The sequence below is a fragment of the Lepisma saccharinum genome, chromosome 26 (assembly GCF_977018435.1).
Source record: "Lepisma saccharinum chromosome 26, izLepSacc3.1, whole genome shotgun sequence".
Lineage (NCBI taxonomy): Eukaryota > Metazoa > Arthropoda > Insecta > Zygentoma > Lepismatidae > Lepisma > Lepisma saccharinum.
Window position 1 is genome coordinate 24,853,133 of NC_139254.1, and position 21,921 is coordinate 24,875,053.

General features: G+C 38.2%; 1 protein-coding gene across 1 annotated transcript; it reads right to left on the minus strand.

Annotated features, from left to right (window-relative positions):
* Positions 1 to 2,881: 2,881 nt before the first annotated feature.
* On the minus strand, positions 2,882 to 20,383 carry LOC145979568 (uncharacterized). The gene is made up of 2 exons (XM_083112541.1): positions 20,220 to 20,383; positions 2,882 to 3,839 (listed from the first exon to the last, which is right to left on the minus strand). Exon 2 carries the CDS (start codon positions 3,837 to 3,839, stop codon positions 2,928 to 2,930), a length of 912 nt encoding a protein of 303 aa, XP_082968667.1. The 5' UTR covers positions 20,220 to 20,383; the 3' UTR covers positions 2,882 to 2,927.
* Between the last annotated feature and the right edge of the window lie 1,538 nt (positions 20,384 to 21,921).

Genomic DNA, 21,921 nt, shown 5'->3' on the forward strand with positions numbered 1-21,921 from the left:
TCCAGTAAAATCTTGCCAATTAGGGAATGTTTCTACTTCATTGACATAGAATGTGAATTTCAGTAATGTATGAATGAATATTTCTTAACCCTTAAATGCATGAATTATTTTGTTTCAATTTTTTTATTATTTGTAGTCTCATATCAATTGTTATGGACTAGTAAGCAATTTTTAATCATTTTTAGAAAATTCTCGTTATCTCTTTTTAAATTATGACCCATTACCATGGTAACACTATACATTCAGCCCTACAAATTGATTATTTTTTGAAAACTTGAAATTTTTTGAATTACTTGAAAAATATGATTATTTTTTTAAATACAAACATCATAGATCTGATGTACATTAATCTCACATTCTCTGAGCTACACATGCTCAGGTAACTATTTAGTACATAATGATTACTCTATATTACTGAATATTCATGTCATGGAAATGTATGAAACATGGAACTCAAAGTTCAACACCATATTTGACATACCCAATACGAACACTACAGGTGCATGACCAGCATACCTCACACCTTTCAAAACTTGTCTTTGTGTTGTATTGGGTGGCCAAGCTTCCTTAGGTGGAACATGAAATGTCATATACGTAGTATTGAGTGATTTTCCATGAAAATTCAAGCTGGGAATCTTGTTATACACTTGCCTGGATAGATGTCAAAATGAATTAGATATCCACGGAAAGTATTCAAGCACCAGTCTTTGTAACCAAATCTTATAGGTTTACTTCTAATAAATTGTTTGCAGGAACGTTTCTTATAATATGTGATCATAGACTCAATGAAACTGAGGTACTGAACAGGCACAAAATGTTTCATGAAATGGCCATTCATTATTATTATTAAAATTACATCTAAAATAATATAGAAATGTAAATAATAAGAAATAGAAATCAATAAACCATGCAAATGATGATAAATGCATTTACAATTTAATTTTCTTGCTTTACATGCAATAATGAGAAATAGAATGAATGAAGTAATTCTTGTTGAAAGTAACAGGGAAAAGCCTGTTGTTACTGTATCTCCACAATGTTATCATTTAGTAACCCCACCATTATGAGTAAAAATCAAACAAGTGATACATGTGTTTTCTAAATGTTGAAAGCATTCAGCACACCATAATGAAAGACAATCAGAAAAAAAACACCACATTAACTATCCAGCATATGACATTTTGAATTAAAAAAATCAAAGGTCAAAACAATGCCGTTACCTGGACTGAAACTAACGGTTTCAAACACAAGCTTTGAGCATCCTAGAGCGACTGCTGACACTAGCTTTGCCTACACACTCAATGTAGACAAGCCTCTAGCACGAACGTGACCATATATTGAGCATTCATTCAAAACAAATATCTGAGATATTATGTACATCTGACTCCGTAAAAGTAATTGATTTAAAACACACACAGTGTGGCAATTTGAAATCGAGACTGATTTTTTTGCTCTGTAGGTGGCACTACTGTGCAAGCATTCTGTGGTGCAAACAAGTAACGGGTATCTCATGAACAATCGACGCAGAGCTCGTTGACCTTGAGCAACATTGCCGCTTGTGGCATTGTTGAATGCGGGACGTGTCGTGAAAGTGCATCGTGATTTCAACATGGAACAAAGAAAAAACATCAAGTTTTGTGCGCTCTTGGGTAAAACTGCTGCAGAAACATTTCACATGTTGTAGCAATTCTATAAGGACAATTGTTCTTCCTGTACGTGTGTATTTGAATGTCTCAGGCGATTCAGTGAAGGATGGGAGCCAATTGAACACAACAAGCATCCAGGTGTAGCAGGGATGGTGAGAACACCAAAATTGATTGAGAAAGTGAGGACAATCATTACTGAAGACTGAAATTTCAGACAGACTGTTACTGCTGCATTTTATCTTGAGGTACTGAAACGTTTGATGCAAGGAATAACACGCGTGAGGTCTGAGTATCGGGATGATGGCTGCTGGCATCTGCTTCATGACAGTGCCCCAAGTCACAAGACTGTGATTGCGAAGAACTTTTTGGCCCTAAATCGACTCTGTGTGTTGTCACACTCTGCCCACTCACCGGATCTGGCTCCGTGTGATTATTTTTTTATTTTCTAAACCAAAATCTGCACTGAAAGGCTCCTACTTTTATGATGTACCAACAATCAAAAAGGCTACGACATGGATTTTAAACAGCGTTACACAAAACGAATTCCAGCAATCCTTCCATGCACTGGTAGGCATTGCGCTACGATGTGTGGATGCAGGAGGGGTCCTACTTTGAATGATCCAAGGTAAGTAACTTTCTATGAAGACTTGTTTATTTTTTACAGCAACAGTCTCTATTTCAAATTGTCGCACTGTGTATTTCATGTTGTAATAGAAATGTACATTGTTAAAATTTTCAAGAATTGGTATCGGCAGAACGGTTAGACTACCTGCAATGGTTTTGGTATTAGTGTCAGTGGCAGTCCCCAAAATTTCAGTGTTCACTCAACATCATGAGAACAATCAGAGACGTACTTGAAAAGAAGTAGTGGGAATCACTCTCAAAAGGCAGAAAGCACTGGCAATGGAACATGATGTGCTGACATCATCCAATGGAAGATCCACTTGGCTTGGCAGGATTTACCCTCAGAAGAATATTGTGTCATGCAGCTTACAGTCTCGAACAAAAATACAGAAGAATAAAATTACAAGAAATATAATTTCTATCAATACCTTCAGAAAATTTTAAAATGAAAAATAATTCTTGTGATTTATTTTTGTGCAATGATGATCTTACAAAATATACACATGGAATTTCAAAGTATTACAAGAACAAGAACAAACTACTCAAATATAATGAACAAGATACGAACTATAGTATCAGTACAACATCAGCTATTACATTAATAATAGCATTATGGACAAACTAAATATTACAGTAAAGCTCGTTGAGAACACAATGTCATTTCTTAAAGTCTTCCATGGGGTATGTATAATCTGCAGCATAAATATCAACTTCTATTTTCTCATAATCTTCCATATCCAAACACTTATTCCTATAATAGTCTGAAAAAACAAAAGCAAAACATTTTTTACTGCCCTGATCAACTAAAACACATCCATAGTGCCAATGATACTTAATAAAATCAGAACTGCTCTTGATAACAAATCCAATAGGTCTCTTCTGCTCTCCATCCTCTTTATACATAGCAGAAACCCATTCATTATTTGATTTAGTGGTAAACTTTCCCTCCTTTATATTTTCAATTTCGGTTCCATCAACAAACATCACAAAGTTCTGCAACTTCTGTATAAGGTCAACAAACACACGTCCTTCCTTTGTCAAGTCATCGTATATACTCTCTTCTGCCTCATCCAGTGAGCAATCTGTATCATTATCTTCATCCGATGATGTATCTTCTTGTGGTTTACAAAGTAACCTTGTTTCTCCACACATTTCCTTTAACAAGACATTGAAGAATGGAAATTTATCACAATCCTCATCAGAAGGATCTTCACAAATCCCCCAGTTTCGGAAATGCATCCAGTCGTACCTGTTCAAATAATTTGAAGCATCAAATTTCAACCCAGAGTTTGACCTTTTGAGTAGGTTATGTATCTTCATTGGATCAACATCAACATGACACACGATTGCAACATAATGAGCAGGCTCCACTTCCACTATGTTTAACACATAGTCACCAGGAAAAAACTCTCTTCTAACATTAATAGTATATCTGATTGTTCCTCCTTGACTTTGTATCTTATCTTTTATGAAAATATCATATACATCACCAAATCCTGCCGTAGACAACAGAGTAACCTTATCCGAGGTAAATTTTACCTCGCCTTCCATCTCTGGAGATTCTGACATCTGCAATGAAAAATTAAACATTACTACTATATTGTTGTAAATACAGATTTATAATTTCTGTAGAATTACAATTTCTTAATCCATTTAACTTCAAGTAATGTACTGCACCAAAATAATTTTATAAATTTGTCAGCCAATTAATAAACATGAAGTTTGTATCATTTGAGGACTTCTGTTCCAATCTTAAGTGCTGTTATCTTGCACATTAATGCTTCTAACCTCTGAAGATACACATGTGATATGTATGAAACATTTCATAGATGACAATGTGTGGATAAAAATTACTTGAAAGTAGATAAATGTGTTTCTTGCAGTATATAATTAACATGTGCCATCGTACACGGAGCATGTTTTTCCTCTCCGCAAACTGTGTCATTGTTCTTCTGGTTTTATGTTATATTTGTGTGTTTCAACATTATATTTGTGGAGAACATCTTCCTAGTGTGTCAGTGTTGAGTATTGACTCTAAGTTTGATGGATGGAACCTGGGAAATAGGAGCTTTTTATTTCCTGCAGCTGGATGTGTACCTGGACTCTCTGCAGCCATGTCGCGGTCACCGACCCAAGGGAAGCAACCACGAGGTAAGCAAACCGTCGCCCGGCACTTTCACCTGCTGTGCCTCGTGCTCATGTGCGGTGATATCCACCTGAACCCCGGTCCCTCAAATCAAAATGAAACCGCCTTTTCTGTATATTATCAGAATATACAAAACATGAAAAACAAGCTCTCCGACTGTGCTATAAACCTCAGTGAATTAATACAATATGACTGTTTAGTTTTTACCGAGACCTGGCTGAATGATACTGTGAGTGACGCTGAACTTCCGTTCGCCAAGCAATTTAATATTTTTAGAAAGGACCGCCTAAATCAACGTGGGGGTGGTGTCATGATTTGTTTAAACATGAAATGGAACTGTAAACTACGTGTTGATCTGAGTCGAGCCTGTGAAATAATTTGGGTGGAAGTTAATATTCTGAAAGGTAAAAAACGTCTTCTTGGTGCCTACTACCGCCCGCACAAAAACTCTCCCCTGCATATCCTTGAAGCTTGCAGGGATTCGGTGTTGGCAGCCATGAAGTGTGGAAATGTCATGTTGTGTGGCGACTTCAATCTTTCAATTGACTGGGAAACTCCAACCACCGGAAATGCAAATTGCTCAAATGACAAATGGTTTATCGACACTTTCATACACGGCATTGGTTTGAAGCAACATACTATGCACAAAACACGAGGTGAAAGTAATTTGGACTATGTGCTGGCAACACTGTGCGAAATGGAGATAACTCCACAAAGGAACTTGCTACCCTCAGACCATGCCTCTCTCGATGTCGCTGTGCACCTCCCGTCCGCTGAAAAGGTCAAGAACCCCCAACCCCAGAATGGACCGTGCCGCCTGTGGCGAAAAGTCCCCTGGAATGAAATTCGCAGAGCACTAGATGCCTACCCCTGATTTCTGCTGGAACAGGAAGAGATCAACGACGCCGTTGCAGTGTTTGTGGAAGTTCTGCATGCTGCAATAAATGACTTTGTTCCCACCAAGAAAGCACGCTCTGCGAAATACCCGGTTTGGTTTGATAGTGAACTAATTCGTATTTTGAAAAACAAGAAACAGGCTTGGAGCTTGTGGAAACAGTGTCCCAATGAACACACTTATAAAACATTCTGTGATATTCGGAGGCACTCAAAAAACCTATTCAAAACTAAGTATATTGATTATGTAAATAACTTAACATCAGAGTGTATGACTGATCCAAAGAAGTTCTTTTCGTTAGTTAATTCAAGAAAGCAGAACCCACGCGTGCCGATGGAAATTGTGCATAATTCTACCACCGCTGTAGGAGATGAGAGAGCGCAACTTTTTAATGTGTTTTTTCATGAAAATTTCTCCTCAGAGACAATTTCTGAACCTCTTCCTACAGTCAAGTCTGTCAGTTCACACACTCTCTATTCGATTAAAACCTCCCCTGAAGAAGTAAAATCTCTCCTCTCCTCTTTGCCGTTGCGCCGGTCCTTAGCCCCAGATGGAATTCCGACAATTTTTCTTCGTAAAACTGTTGACTCCTTGGCTCACCCTCTGTGCCTCTTACTTAATAACTGTTTTTCTACAGGTATGTTTCCCGGCTTGTTCAAACGTGCCAATATTGTACCTATCTACAAATCTGGAGACAAAAATTCCACTAATTCGTACAGACCAATCTCTCTTTTGTCACCTCTCTCCATTGTCTGTGAGAAAATAATTAAAGACAGGTTGCTAAAGTTTACATCTCCCCTTATAAATACTGCTCAGCATGGTTTCCTTCCAGGCAGCTCTTGCTTGACCAATCTATTGGTATTACTTTCACATGCTACTCAGTCTATCTCAAATAATTCCCAGCTTGACGTTATATATTTGGACATTTCAAAAGCCTTCGATAAAATAAATCATAATCTCCTTCTTCATAAATTACAATCCAGATTGAACATCCATGGGAAATTTCTATCCTTACTACAAGACTAATGAGCACATTACGAACACTACTAAAAGAGCAATGCGTCTTCTCGGTCTTCTGTACAGGTTCACAGAAATCCAAAACCAATCATCAATCAGCATATTTTACAAATCCCTTATCTCCCCCATTCTTGAATACTGCTCTCCTATCTGGACCATGGCTTCAAAAACAAATCCAAGATTGATTCTATTCTCAACTTTTTCCTCGCCATTGCTCGCCACAGAATACCTTCTCTGAGGCACCTTCACAAAACAGACATTATGTCTGTCTTCAATATCCAACCACCACGCACTCGTCGCGAATTAGCAGACATGAAATTCTTGCACAAAATCATGAATGGTAAAATTAAATCCGAATTTCTGCTCAACAAATTTCATCTACGTGTTCCCACACGGCCAACCCGCAACGTTAAGCTCTTCTACAATCCCACCACAAGGCTCTCCCTTCTACAGCGGTCTCTTTTCTACAGGCTTCTTCACTCATATAATAACCTGCCTCCAAATGTGGACATATTCTTGCCAGAACAAAGTTTTAGAAAATTGTTAACGATATATGTATAATTTTGATTTGTTTTCAGTGCCATCTTGTACTCTATTTTGTTGTTGTTGTTATTGTTGTTTTCCTGCTGTTACTGTTTCAGTGTAAAATGGTCATTCAGTACTGTATCTGAAACTAGGTAAAATAAATAAATAAATAAATAAATAAATTAGTACAGCCCAGATTTCTAAGCACTAAAAACTGACCAAACAGGCAGGCAGAGAGATACTAACAATCTGGTAAAATAATGAGGACTAAAAATAAAAGGGCATGTAACAGGCATTAAATTCCAACATTGTAAATAATGAAATACTCAAAATTCAAAATCCCCCATTTAAAAATTAATATTTCAGATGGGCTTTCTCTTGAGGCACAGGAGGATGAAGTTTCTTCTAGTGATGGGTTCTGGTTGTTCATTTGTGTGAGTAATGAACACTCACTCATTCAGAAGAGTCGTTCTAAAGTGTTGTCAAACTCCTTTTCCTAGATGCACATGCCTAAAGAGAGGAACAGGGGTGGGGGATAGGGCTGAAGAATATGATTGCTTTTAAATATACGAACACAAGGGAACAAATCAACCTCTGTCTGTCAAAATTAATAAATTGTATTGTATGTGTATGTATGTATGTATGTGTGAAATCCTATACATTTATGTCCACCTTTTGTTAGAAACGATGTGTATCTACATATTCTTCCTTTTTTTGCATTCAATCACTGGTTGCAACAAATGTGAGAAAGGGAGTCAACAAAATACACCCCAAATCTGCACTGCAGAATATGCTTCCATTTGCAGGAGCATCGTTCGTTCACAACTCTTCTGGCAGCTCGAAGACTCACAGCACAGAGCCATGACTCTTCTCCCGTTATTCATGCATGACTCTCAAGACCACACGAAGAGTCATGGAGCACCTTTATGACTTGCTTGCCCTAGTGACCCTTCTCCTCCCTCATCGTTTCTTCACGAATTATGAGCTCACGACTCTTTTGCACACAGCAGCCTCTGTCGTCCTGGCAGCAGCCAGGTCTCGTTGGTTTTCGCAGCTGGCTAACAGCTGTGTTCAAAGCAATTATTGTAGCACTGTATGAAGAACTACAGTTAAGAGCAGGAAGCTTAATCATAAGGGTAATGTATGACTAAAATAGGGGTGACAAAAGACAGGAGGTGACAAGAATCTGAAGCGAACATAGAAAAGAGTGACGAAGGATGAGGGTGACAAAAGATGAGAAGCTACGAGATACAGGGGCAAACAAAGACAACTATGATTATGGATGGGGGCGACAAAAGATGGAAGGCAACGAGGGACTGGGGAACAAAAGACATAAGAATGACGAAGGATGGGGATGACAAAAAATAGGAGTGGTACGAAGACAACAAGGTTCAATGCTTGGATTGACCTGCCCTGAGCACTGACCTCATTCCCATCGAACATTATTGGGATGGTTGAACCTACTGGTGAGGTCTCAGGAGATGTGGCCAATATTGCTTCCCCACCTGCTTGACATTTTGCAAGAGCATTGGCGGAACATTCCAAGGGACATCTTCCACAACCTAGTCGAGAGCATACCGAGTGGCCACAATTAAAGTTGCCCTACTCAGAGCCCGTTTGAAGGAACAAATTGCACTGCAATTTGGTATAGAGGCAATTGAGACCATGGTAATGCGAACAATGATGAAAAAAACTGAAATCTAGTGCATAGTAAACAACATCCAGGGAAACACTTCATGCAACCATTGGTCTTATGCTTGTAAAGAGTCATTCATGTTGACAGGGTTCATATAGACCACTGTACCAACATAAACTCAAATTACTGGTTGTTGTTACTTCAGCACCACATTTCAACCTCGTGGTCAAAATTTCAACTATTTTGCTTTTTCCTCAGTATTTGCTACCCTGTGGTCTCCATTGCCTCTATATCAAGCCTCAGCCCAATCCATTGCTCAAATGAGGGCCAGAGGGCACTGACAAACGTTTCATGTAGGCCACCAATTACAGTCTGTACAAAAGCGTAACCTTACTTATCCCCATCAACAAAACTTTGAGTGCATGTACAGTGGAACCCTGATAAAATATTCCTGGATTTACACTTTCCCATTTTATAAATTTACCCGTGCAGTGGCCGAGTACATTAAGTGTCAACTTTTGATCCTGCCACGGGGATGGATGTTCTTTGTGAGCATCCTTCCGTTAATTTCATCATAACACCACTCACCCTCATTGTCATGATTATCGAAAAGTAACAGAAAGGTGATGGTGATAACCAGGGTCAGGATTTTGATGACCTAAAAATATCTCAAAAACGATCAGAGTATGACAGTTGGCACGGCACTTGTGTAATGTTAGAACTGAAATTATAAAGTGTATGTGAATTTTAAGTATAAAAATCTTACCTTAATCAGAATTATTGCAGTAGATAAAAATCTTGTTCTCATTGTTACCAACATCAAAGCAATAAATATCAGTTCGTGGCTAAAAATGAGTGAGTGAAATGTAATGCGAGAACATTACATTTTTTTGTAATTATGCAAAAATAAAAAAAAGACCAGAAAAGGACGTAAAACGTGAAAATTGACCAAAAAATGCTCAATAAAATTCAGGTTTTATAACCAGAGGTTTGTATTCAGGATTTTAATACTTAAGAGCAATGTATAGCTACTCCATAAGGAAAACAAGATGACGTCATCAAAATCCAGGTGCAAAAAATATACATGCAAATACACATTCATGGTCTCAGTTATAATTAGGAGGCCTCAATTAGTGACTATGTCAAATATGAAGAAAATTGGAGAGCGGTCCGGTCATCTCAAGTCATACCCAAGAGGTTACAAATCAAACGCACGGAACATTTGATTCACGTAGTCGACGGTAATGATGGCAAGATCTATCGTGCATCGGAGATACATTTATGTCGAAAAACACATAATTTACCGACCGAATAAGTTGAACGAAGGAAGAAAACACTTCCACGAGCTTCCAAAAGTCTACAGAAACTCAGTTCCGTAAGTAGTTTCTCCTGTAAATTTGAAGAAATGTGTTTTCACTATATCATACTGTTACCAGGTTTTCTTTCCTGGAACGTCATTACTGTTCCTGAAACTACTTTTGCCGCTGAACTCGAAAATAAATAGTTTTCCTGTATCCGGCTGCAATTTAGATAAAAACAGAATGCTTGCACATGACCACCTTAGCTGGCATGGAGAATGTCTAACCTGTAGTAAATTTCATGCCATGTGAAGACCACACCAGACATTAACCTTTGGATTGTCACATTTGTGTTCTAGGAATGTATTCGAAATTGTGGCGATTCACTTTCCCTGAAATGTGAAAGAAGGCCTCATCTGAAAACATTACGCATGCTCGTTTGGAATCGCCATTTTAGAAACTATTTATTGTTTTAGCGCCACTGTGGTTGTAGCGTGAACTATTACCATGTAAACGTTTTGAGTTTATGCTTCTGCTCCTATTGGAATCACAATAGTATGACCTGAAATGAAGAAGAAATAAACTCTCAGAATGTTGGAGGTCCCATCGTGCACACCCTGTATTTGAAGACGATTTTTATGAAGTACTTTGTTTAGTAATTTTAGATATTTTTAAATGTGTTAAAACAATCCATAAAGTCAGAAAAATTCAAATTGGTTGCTTAATTGGAAACACCAGCATCCTATAAACTCGTAATAAACGATATACAAACAATTATTATGTTCATCTGATGCAGGGGGTCTGGTGAGTGCCTGAGTCTTCCCTCTCTAGGACCAGCTCTGCCATCTTGAAGCAGGCATTGTGAATCGGTTGCTTTTTATTCACAATATATGTGGGTCATTCCAAGTCAACTGACCAAATTTTGGAAATCGGCCCCGCCCCACCATCTCAGATTTTGATGACATTTGGTACAGGAGTTGGTCTGAGGCCTAAATGAAATCATGCAAAATTTTAGCTCAGTATCTCCTATACTTTGCCCAAAATGTCCTCACCTTGAGACACGGTACTGGCAACGTTACCAGAAGGCATGTTTAGCTGCCTCCTGTGCAGCCATAAATGGTCTCAAAGGTCCAAAAATGACATCTCTTATACAACGTTTTGTGTAGATTTCAAAAATGAAGTCAATTTGACTCCAAGCTCTGTAGTTTTTTGCAAATGTTGGCTAAAAATAGGAAAAAATTCACGGTGACATCTGGCTCAACAAATTTCACTGTCTTACAGCCTGGAAAATAACGAATCTACAGTTGCTGTATTTTGCCGTTTGATTTAGAGTTACATAGAGAGTACTAGATTAAAAGCACAAGTTTCTCAATTTATTAATGTCTAACTTATTAAGGTGGAAAGATTGACCGGAAACTGAAAAAACACAAAAACCACCATGTTTGAAGCTCTGGATGAACATGATGGCAGTTAAATATTGTCCTTTAATGAGTTTCACTGAAAAGAACAAAGCAAAATACCTTAATGAGCAAAAATTCATCATGGTGACCCCCCCCACCCATTTTCTCAAAATAGAACACCTTGAAGTACGACAATATTTGTTCATTTCGGAGAACTATGTTCATTTTTTGAAAGCCCTCCTACGTTATCTAATCCAGTAGAGCAACTGTTAGCTAAACTTTTATGGACAAACAATAGTCTGAATTTAAAAAATGAAGCCACTTTGAGTGTTATGCACTTGTCATTGCATTGTAATTATTTGACATTTATTGGAAATATTGTATCACATTGCACTAGAAATATGTATCATTCAGTTAAAATATTGTATTTGTTCATTTTTAATATTTAAGATGGTGTCACAGACAATCAGTATAAAATGGACAAAGAGACTAACCTTTATATGCCAACCTGGCAACATTGAACAAACTAAGAGATTTATGAACAAGCTAATAATAAGATAGCAACTAGGAGAGTGGTAAAAAGAAAATGTGAATTTAAAAAATGTGTAGATTCTTAGTGTGTTAAGTGTTAGTGAAGAATAAATATTTGTGATCCTGTCCTTTGTTGAAAATGTCAGATAAAGAGAGATATTGCTGCCATCCATTAGGGCTACCTCATAAAAACAGATTTCAGCTAGATGTCGTAAATTGACTCAGAGAACAGTAGATAGATAAACTCAGAACAGTGACAGGCAGAGCATTTGTGTGTATAAGCAAAAAATCTGTCCAACATGCAGAATGGAAGTTAACAAACCATTTGATGACCTGCAGCAGCAGAGTAATCAGCAATGAGCAGATCAAACTCAGACACTGATGCTGAAACAAGAAGACCAAAAACCATTGAAGCTGTTGATATACGTGCTACTGCAGTAGGTATTTTACCAGTAAAGATTTAAAAATTCAGCCGAAGAGACTCATCAGAATATGCTAAAAGAAAACTTGCACAGTTTCATAAAGCTATAACAAAGCACGTTTTGCAGCTGCTTGTGGGTTAGAGCCTACAGACGCAGAACCTAGTTTTAGTCAAAAACAAGTTTGCCAAAAGTATAAAGATTACGATATACTATTGGCAGAGCTCAAAATTAAACTTAACACATCTTCCAGTCCGGCTGAGAAAGTACAAATCCTTACTCTCCGGCCAGAGAGTTGGAGCCTTCGTAAGACAATGACTGAGTTTGGAGTTTCAGAAAGATTGGTAAGGACAGCCAAGGAGTTACACCAGAAAGATGGAGTTCATGCCATGCCTGCTAAGAAAAAAGGCAGACCTTTGCCTTCAAGAACCAAAGAGCTTGTTCAGAGTTTCTATCAGGATGAAGAGTACAGCAGGATGTGTCCAGGCATGAAGGATAAAGTAACTGTGCGCATAAATGGTGTAAAAATGGAAAAACAGAAACAGCTGCAATTTGAATGAGCTGCATGTGCAATTTCGGAATAAATATCCTGATGTAAAAATTGGCATTACAAAGTTCTGTCAGCTTAGACCTGAATGGTGCATTACTGTTGGAGCAGCAGGGACATACAGTGTCTGTGTGTGCATGATGCATCAGAATGTGAAACCAATGCTTCCTGGAATATCACTGAAAACAGAAGAATACAAAACACTCATCAGCAGAACTGTTTGCAATATGGAGTCAAAGGAATGTAGGCTACATCGTTGTGAAGCATGTCCAGGGCAAAATGCAGTTGTTGATTACCTTTGGCAGCTGCTTCAAGCTGAAAGCACAGATGATGACAAATCAGCTGACAATTGAGGAGTTTGTTGCTGATTTGAGTGCAAAAATTTACAACTTGTCTGCATATCATTATATTGCTAAATATCAAACATGACATCTAAAGGGGTTAAAGGAACAACTGCAGCCAAGAGAATTGATCATACACATGGACTTTTCTGAAAATTACTCATTTGTAATTCAAGATGCTGTGCAAGGGTTTCATTGTGAAAACAGACAAGCTACGGTGCATCCATTTGCAGTTTACAGCAATGAGAATGAAGGCATACAGTGTCAGAGCCTGTGCATTACCAGCGACCACCTTTCACATAATGCTGTAGCTGTTTATGTGTTCATTGCTAAAGTTCTCCAGTTTCTTAAAGCTACTATGCCTGAAATCAGACACATCCACTACTTCAGTGATGGTTCAGGAGGACAGTACAAGAATTTCAAAAATTTTGCAAACCTTTGCAGTCATTTCAAAGACCATGGGATAAAGGCTGACTGGAGTTTCTCTGCTACATCACATGAAAAGTCACCATCTGATGGTATTGGTGGTACGTTGAAGCGATTGGCGCAAAGAAAGAGTCTACAGCACCCTGTACGTGGGCACATACTCACTGCTCAAGATCTCTCTGAATCCTCCAAGCAACTCAAAGGAATTAAGACATTTTTTGTGAGCAGTCATGAAGTTGAAGCAACTGTGCCCCAGCAGGAAGAGAGATTTGGCAAAGCACATACAGTTGCAGGAACACGTGGGAATCACTACTTTCATCCTATTGATGAGAGCAGAATCAGTGTTAGCAGAGTAGCCAATGACTCAGTGTCGTTTATTGCAAATGTTCTAACGCAAAAAAAATGTCAATGTGAGGTGTCAAGATTTTTAAACTAAGGGTTAAAAGATTAAAAATCAGTAACTTACGTGTGTGAGCATGAGATTTATCAAACTACGTTTCGAAGGTTATACTACCTCCTTCTTCAGGTTGAAACGATGTTTTCAGACACCTGACATGGTGCCTTGTCGAGAAAGTGATGGTTGAGGATTTAGGTTAAAATGGTATAGGAAAGACACTTTCTAAAAAAAAAAGAATGTAAAATACACATACTAAAACCGCGCAATACTCTATAAAAACAAAAGAACGTTCAAAGCTGATGAAAGCGAACTGCCGATCGGTGCTCGGGGTAGGCGAATGCATGGTGTCAGCTCATACCTGGAGAAGGAAAACTCCCCCCCCCCCCCCCTGGTCTTTCCTCAACTGGGGCTCGTGAGTCACCAATCCAAGGTTAATTCAACTTCCACCTCGGCAGCTTTCCTAACCTCAGGGGTAACATGGAAGCCCATGCCCATCTCGTCTCTACTCCCGGCGGCTTTATCCCATTTTTTAAAAAAGTTTATCCAGCCGTCTTCCAAATTCCCATCATCCCTATTGAGTTTATTCCTATTATCCGTGCATATATAGGCTGCCTCATGCAGCCAGGCCAATATATTGCCTGTATCTATGACAGGAAGTGGTGGATCGGAAATGTGTGTGAGGTGTCTCTCGAACAGCAAGATGCACAAATAAATTTTATGCACCCTCATGGACCAGTCCAGAATTTCCATTGGCCACAACAAAGGGACATGTGTTGGGTGCCAGAGATCCACATAATCTGCATTGTTCCTGCACCAACTGTCTCTTCATTAAGAAGAAACTACACTTTCCCTGAGAAAAATGTATCAGCAATTCAAGCAAAATTTATCACAATGAAGTAGTAAAAATGTGCACAGCATTGGCTTGGGATCCATAAAAGAAACCCACCTCGGCTTCGGAACCGGCTAGAAACCCATCTGCAAACTTTGAAACCTTGAAAACAAGCCCTCTTCTAATGGATAACTGGCTACATACTGATCTACAGGCTTGGGAACCTCAACCAAATATCCATTTGGCTTGTAATCCAGCATGATAAATGCTAATGCTCAACAGCAGGACCCGTGGCTGGACCTGCCTGGCTATCGGGCATGTCCTCTAGGCGATGAGGATACCATTTTCATACAAATAAAATAGTATGGAGTTGGTAGTGCAAAAGGCACCATGGACCAACGCAGGATTACTTGTTATTTTGTGTGTAATATATACATGGACGACTGGTTACAAATTCCACATTTTAGGCTTCTCATATCTCAGAAAACATGCATAACACTCAAAGTGGCTTCATTTTTTAAATTCAGACTATTGTTTGTCCATAAAAGTTTAGCTAACAGTTGCTCTACTGGATTAGATAACATAGGAGGGCTTTCAAAAAATGAACATAGTTCTCCGAAATGAACAAATATTGTCGTACTTCAAGGTGTTCTATTTTGAGAAAATGGGTGGGGGGGGGGGTCACCATGATGAATTTTTGCTCATTAAGGTATTTTGCTTTGTTCTTTTCAGTGAAACTCATTAAAGGACAATATTTAACTGCCATCATGTTCATCCAGAGCTTCAAACATGGTGGTTTTTGTGTTTTTTCAGTTTCCGGTCAATCTTTCCACCTTAATAAGTTAGACATTAATAAATTGAGAAACTTGTGCTTTTAATCTAGTACTCTCTATGTAACTCTAAATCAAACGGCAAAATACAGCAACTGTAGACTCGTTATTTTCCAGGCTGTAAGACAGTGAAATTTGTTGAGCCAGATGTCACCGTGAATTTTCTCCTATTTTTAGCCAACATTTGCAAGAAAACTACAGAGCTTGGAGTCAAATTGACTTCATTTTTGAAATCTACACAAAACCTTGTATAGGAGATGTCATTTTTGGACCTTTGAGACCATTTATGGCTGCACAGGAGGCAGCTAAACATGCCTTCTGGTAACGTTGCCAGTACCGTGTCTCCGGTGAGGTGTCTCAAGGTGAGGGCATTTTGGGCAAAGTATAGGAGATACTGAGCTAAAATTTTGCATGATTTCATTTAGGCCTCAGACCAACTCCTGTACCAAATTTCATCAAAATCTGAGATGGTGAGGTGTGGCCGATTTCCAAAATTTGGTCAGTTGACTTGGAATGACCCACATATATAAAAAGCAACCGATTCACAATCGTTTATTACGAGTCTATAGGATGCTGGTGTTTCCAATTAAGCAACCAATTTGAATTTTACTGACTTTATGGATTGTTTTAACACATTTAAAAATATCTAAAATTAGTAAACAAAGTACTTCATAAAAATCGTCTTCAAATACAGGGTGTGCACGATGGGACCTCCAACATTCTGAGAGTTTATTTCTTCTTCATTTCAGGTCATACTATTGTGATTCCAATAGGAGCAGAAGCAGAAACTCAAAAAGTTTACATGGTAATAGTTTGCGCTACAACCACAGTGGCGCTAAAACAATAAATAGTTTCTAAAATGGCGATTCCAAACGAGCATGCGTAATGTTTTCAGATGAGGCCTTCTTTCACATTTCAGGGAAAGTGAATCGCCACAATTTCGAATACATTCCTAGAACACAAATGTGACAATCCAAAGGTTAATGTCTGGTGTGGTCTTCACATGGCATGAAATTTACTACAGGTTAGACATTCTCCATGCCAGCTAAGGTGGTCATGTGCAAGCATTCTGTTTTTATCTAAATTGCAGCCGGATACAGGAAAACTATTTATTTTCGAGTTCAGCGGCAAAAGTAGTTTCAGGAACAGTAATGACGTTCCAGGAAAGAAAACCTGGTAACAGTATGATATAGTGAAAACACATTTCTTCAAATTTACAGGAGAAACTACTTACGGAACTGAGTTTCTGTAGACTTTTGGAAGCTCGTGGAAGTGTTTTCTTCCTTCGTTCAACTTATTCGGCCGGTAAATTATGTGTTTTTCGACATAAATGTATCTCCGATGCACGATAGATCTTGCCATCATTACCGTCGACTACGTGAATCAAATGTTCCGTGCGTTTGATTTGTAACCTCTTGGGTATGACTTGAGATGACCGGACCGCTCTCCAATTTTCTTCATATTTGACATAGTCACTAATTGAGGCCTCCTAATTATAACTGAGACCATGAATGTGTATTTGCATGTATATTTTTTGCACCTGGATTTTGATGACGTCATCTTGTTTTCCTTATGGAGTAGCTATACATTGCTCTTAAGTATTAAAATCCTGAATACAAACCTCTGGTTATAAAACCTGAATTTTATTGAGCATTTTTTGGTCAATTTTCACGTTTTACGTCCTTTTCTGGTCTTTTTTTTATTTTTGCATAATTACAAAAAAATGTAATGTTCTCGCATTACATTTCACTCACTCATTTTTAGCCACGAACTGATATTTATTGCTTTGATGTTGGTAACAATGAGAACAAGATTTTTATCTACTGCAATAATTCTGATTAAGGTAAGATTTTTATACTTAAAATTCACATACACTTTATAATTTCAGTTCTAACATTACACAAGTGCCGTGCCAACTGTCATACTCTGATCGTTTTTGAGATATTTTTAGGTCATCAAAATCCTGACCCTGGTTATCACCATCACCTTTCTGTTACTTTTCGATAATCATGACAATGAGGGTGAGTGGTGTTATGATGAAATTAACGGAAGGATGCTCACAAAGAACATCCATCCCCGTGGCAGGATCAAAAGTTGACACTTAATGTACTCGGCCACTGCACGGGTAAATTTATAAAATGGGAAAGTGTAAATCCAGGAATATTTTATCAGGGTTCCACTGTACATGCACTCAAAGTTTTGTTGATGGGGATAAGTAAGGTTACGCTTTTGTACAGACTGTAATTGGTGGCCTACATGAAACGTTTGTCAGTGCCCTCTGGCCCTCATTTGAGCAATGGATTGGGCTGAGGCTTGATATAGAGGCAATGGAGACCACAGGGTAGCAAATACTGAGGAAAAAGCAAAATAGTTGAAATTTTGACCACGAGGTTGAAATGTGGTGCTGAAGTAACAACAACCAGTAATTTGAGTTTATGTTGGTACAGTGGTCTATATGAACCCTGTCAACATGAATGACTCTTTACAAGCATAAGACCAATGGTTGCATGAAGTGTTTCCCTGGATGTTGTTTACTATGCACTAGATTTCAGTTTTTTTCATCATTGTTCGCATTACCATGGTCTCAATTGCCTCTATACCAAATTGCAGTGCAATTTGTTCCTTCAAACGGGCTCTGAGTAGGGCAACTTTAATTGTGGCCACTCGGTATGCTCTCGACTAGGTTGTGGAAGATGTCCCTTGGAATGTTCCGCCAATGCTCTTGCAAAATGTCAAGCAGGTGGGGAAGCAATATTGGCCACATCTCCTGAGACCTCACCAGTAGGTTCAACCATCCCAATAATGTTCGATGGGAATGAGGTCAGTGCTCAGGGCAGGTCAATCCAAGCATTGAACCTTGTTGTCTTCGTACCACTCCTATTTTTCGTCATCCCCATCCTTCGTCATTCTTATGTCTTTTTTTCCCCTGTCCCTCGCTGCCTTCCATCTTTCATCACCCTCTAATCTTTTGTCGCCCCCATCCATAATCATAGTTGTCTTTGTTTGCCCATGTCTCTCGTAGCTTCTCATCTTTTGTCACCCTCATCCTAATCACGAATGTGAAGTTACAATTTGTTGGAAACGTCTACAAATTGCGAACCATTGACGCTAGCCCCACGAACCAGTGGTGTGTGGTTAGGTTAGGCAAACATAGTTAAAATTTGGTGTTGTGGTAGTATCAGGAATATATAATTATATATTTGCTTGTGAAACAAAAAAAATCGCGAAAATCGACAGTTTCCATTCCGAAAAAAAAATCCTTATTTTTGCTTATTTTGCAATTTCTACATGTTTCCGACAAATTTTAACTTCAGATTCGTGATTAGGAGGCCTCAATTAGTGAGTATGCCAAATATGAAGAAAATCGGAGAGGTTTCCGGTCATCTCAAGTCGTTCCACCTCCTGTTAGTGTAGCAACCATGCAGTAGTTTTACAAGATGACATGTGAAGGTTACATTGTGAATTTTTTTTTTTCCAATTTAATTTTCTATGTTTGCCTAACCTAACCTTCCGTGAATAGTTTGTGGATCAATTTTCGCTTAAAAATCTTCTGTGAATAGTTTGTGCGGCATTTTTCAGTTAATAAGTGAAGGTTGCATTGTGATTTTTGATAACACTTTACTATACCGGAGACGGATTTCTTCAGATTTACAGGAGAAAGTACTTACGGAAATCATTTTCTGTAGCCTTGTTGATGTTCGGGAATGTAATTTTGATCCATTTTAATGCGAATGTATGTGGATTTCTACATAAATCTATTTCTGACGTGCTATTGCTGCTGCCGCCATTTGCTTTCTGCACGAGAGCACAATATGCTCTCGTATTGTCTGTAAATGCTAAATTGAACGAAAGGAGTGCTAATGGAACCTAACCTAACAGGCCTAACCTAACCTAGTAGGCATACCTCGTCCCCGTGATGGTTTGTGGGGCTATCGTGAATTTTTGGGCTAACGTCAATGGTTTGTGGGAAATAAGGAACAACAGTAAGTACTCGTTAATGTAAAAATATACATTATTTTCGTTAGAAATTCATTATTTCACCTAAAGAAATGTTCCGCAATGCAGAATAGTACGTTAGCAATGTAAAAAATTGCGGAATATATCATGGATAGGTGTCTCCGGTATAGTAAAGTAGTACGTGATATTTTTTTTTTACAATTTAATTTTCTATGTTTGCCTAACTTAACGAAAGCGAATTAGCAACAAACAATAAATACTTGTAATGTGTAAAAATAACGCTTTTTTCAGTGCAAAAAGCAAAATCCCACGTTCAAAAATGTTCCACTATGCATAACAGGTACGTACAAATTTAAATAATTAGGAAATAAACGAGTGAAATGTGTTTTCACTATACCATACTGTTACTGAAAACCTTGTAAGGCAGTGTAATCTAGGCCCATCAAGATGTGTGTTCATACGTACCTTATGTAAGGTGACCAGATTTTTAAAACAACAGGACATTTTTCATATTTTCCTGAAGGAAGAAGGGGACGGCAAAATGTACACATTTTAATATAAAAGCTGTATCGTCATAAATACTTAGATTTGAAAACTAATTAAAGTAATGGACCTCTAATACAAGCTGGGCTTGTGTCGGATGTGAATGACTGAATGTTACTATATCATGTTGTTTATTTGTACAAACATATGTAATATCTATGTGCGCGCGCGTGGTGTGTGTGAAACCATAGTGCAAAAGCAATGAAACTTACCGCTCTTACAAACTTGTTTTTCTCCGCTTGAATCCAACAGCTTAAAGATTAGCAGCACAAAATAAATTCTTCTCGTGCTAAGTTGATATAACTATAAATAGTATTCTTGTAATTAATTATATATTTCTCAAGAGAAATAAGGAAACATTTCTCACCAAAACAACTCAAATTCAAAAGTCAAAAACTAAACTAGAAAACAATGTTGCCAGCAAAGAGAATTGATTGCCAGATTCTCAGCAGCGTTGCCAACCCCTCAGCTACGAAAAGTGCTGTTCGAACTGTGAAATTATGCTAGAATGCCACCCAATGGACATTTCCACTCAATTTTTTTTACAGCATATTTAAATACTACACCCTGGAAAAATGACCTCTGCAAGTTCTCGCGTTTCTCTGCGTCCAGTTTAAGGCAGAAACGAGACTTCCAAAGTTGCGAGGCTAGCGTTGCGCTGAAAACACGCCGCAGCCATGTTACTACGTCACTCCTTAGGGAGAGCTCGTTTGTCGTCTGCTTCGAGCGTCCAGTTCCGGATGGGTAGTCCACGGTGAGCGAACACGTGCAACAGTTTTACAAATCTGTACCGATTTAAATAATGGAAGAAGGAGCGATAGGAGAAAGGAAAGCTATGCTTTGTAATGATCATTCTTCTATGAAATATCCGTGCTGCTCACGTGCAAGATAAATGAAAGGGTTCAGCTGCGTGTGTTCTCAGGCCATGCGAAAAATATTGCTTATAAAATTGGTTGCTGACAAGACACTCAAAAATATTTTTTAAACTTATATTTATCGATATTTACCGTAACCTATGTAGTGCAAAGTAGGAATTTTCACATTCTTCACTTTATAAAGCCTATTTAACTTTCTTTTCTATAAAGCAATTTCAGTTTATGTTCCATTTCTGTTGCGCAATTTATGATCAAATATTTTCGTGCAGATAAGAGGAAATACACTGAGAAGATTACATTAGTTGCACAGTACATATCTATACTTAGTTTATGTATAATTATTTCAAGGAAATAATGTGTATAACCATGGACGTATTTAAGGGGGTTCAACGGTTCCAACCCCCTTCTTTTTTTGGTTCACAAAATTACCAGTTTCCTTGTTCTATCCGCTTGTTCATAAAAAATTCCTTCGGACTTATTTCATTCTCTTAAATTAGAGACGTATAGGACGGGATACGGATGGGAAGGAAATTTCGTAATTCCACACACCGGATGGGACTGCAGACTAATATCTGCAATTTCCTGATAGTTTCGGAATTTCTGCGATAAAAAAAACTGCATTGAGACTGTCAAATCAGTTATTTTTCCCCCTCGAATCATATTAAAGAAATTTGGTTCTTAAAAACGTAGTGACACAAGATGAACAGAAAAGTATCAATACTTCGTGACTACAAACACACAACTTTGTCGGGTCCAACATCCCCTCCCCCCCATTCTCTCCAACAAGCTTCCGGCCAGCAGTGTCCTGGATTTTCACGAAATAAAGCAACCCTAATCATACCAAAAGTTGATCCATCCCTCCCCCCGTGAACTATATATACGCCCATGTGCATAACAATATCCCATACTGAAATGGTACGATATAATTATTTTGAATTTTGTACTGCGAAAAAAGGAGCCTCATCTCGTTACCCCGAAAGCATTAATTGGTTGGTTCACAACTTCACCACTAAGGATCCTATCGAGACGAGACATGGCA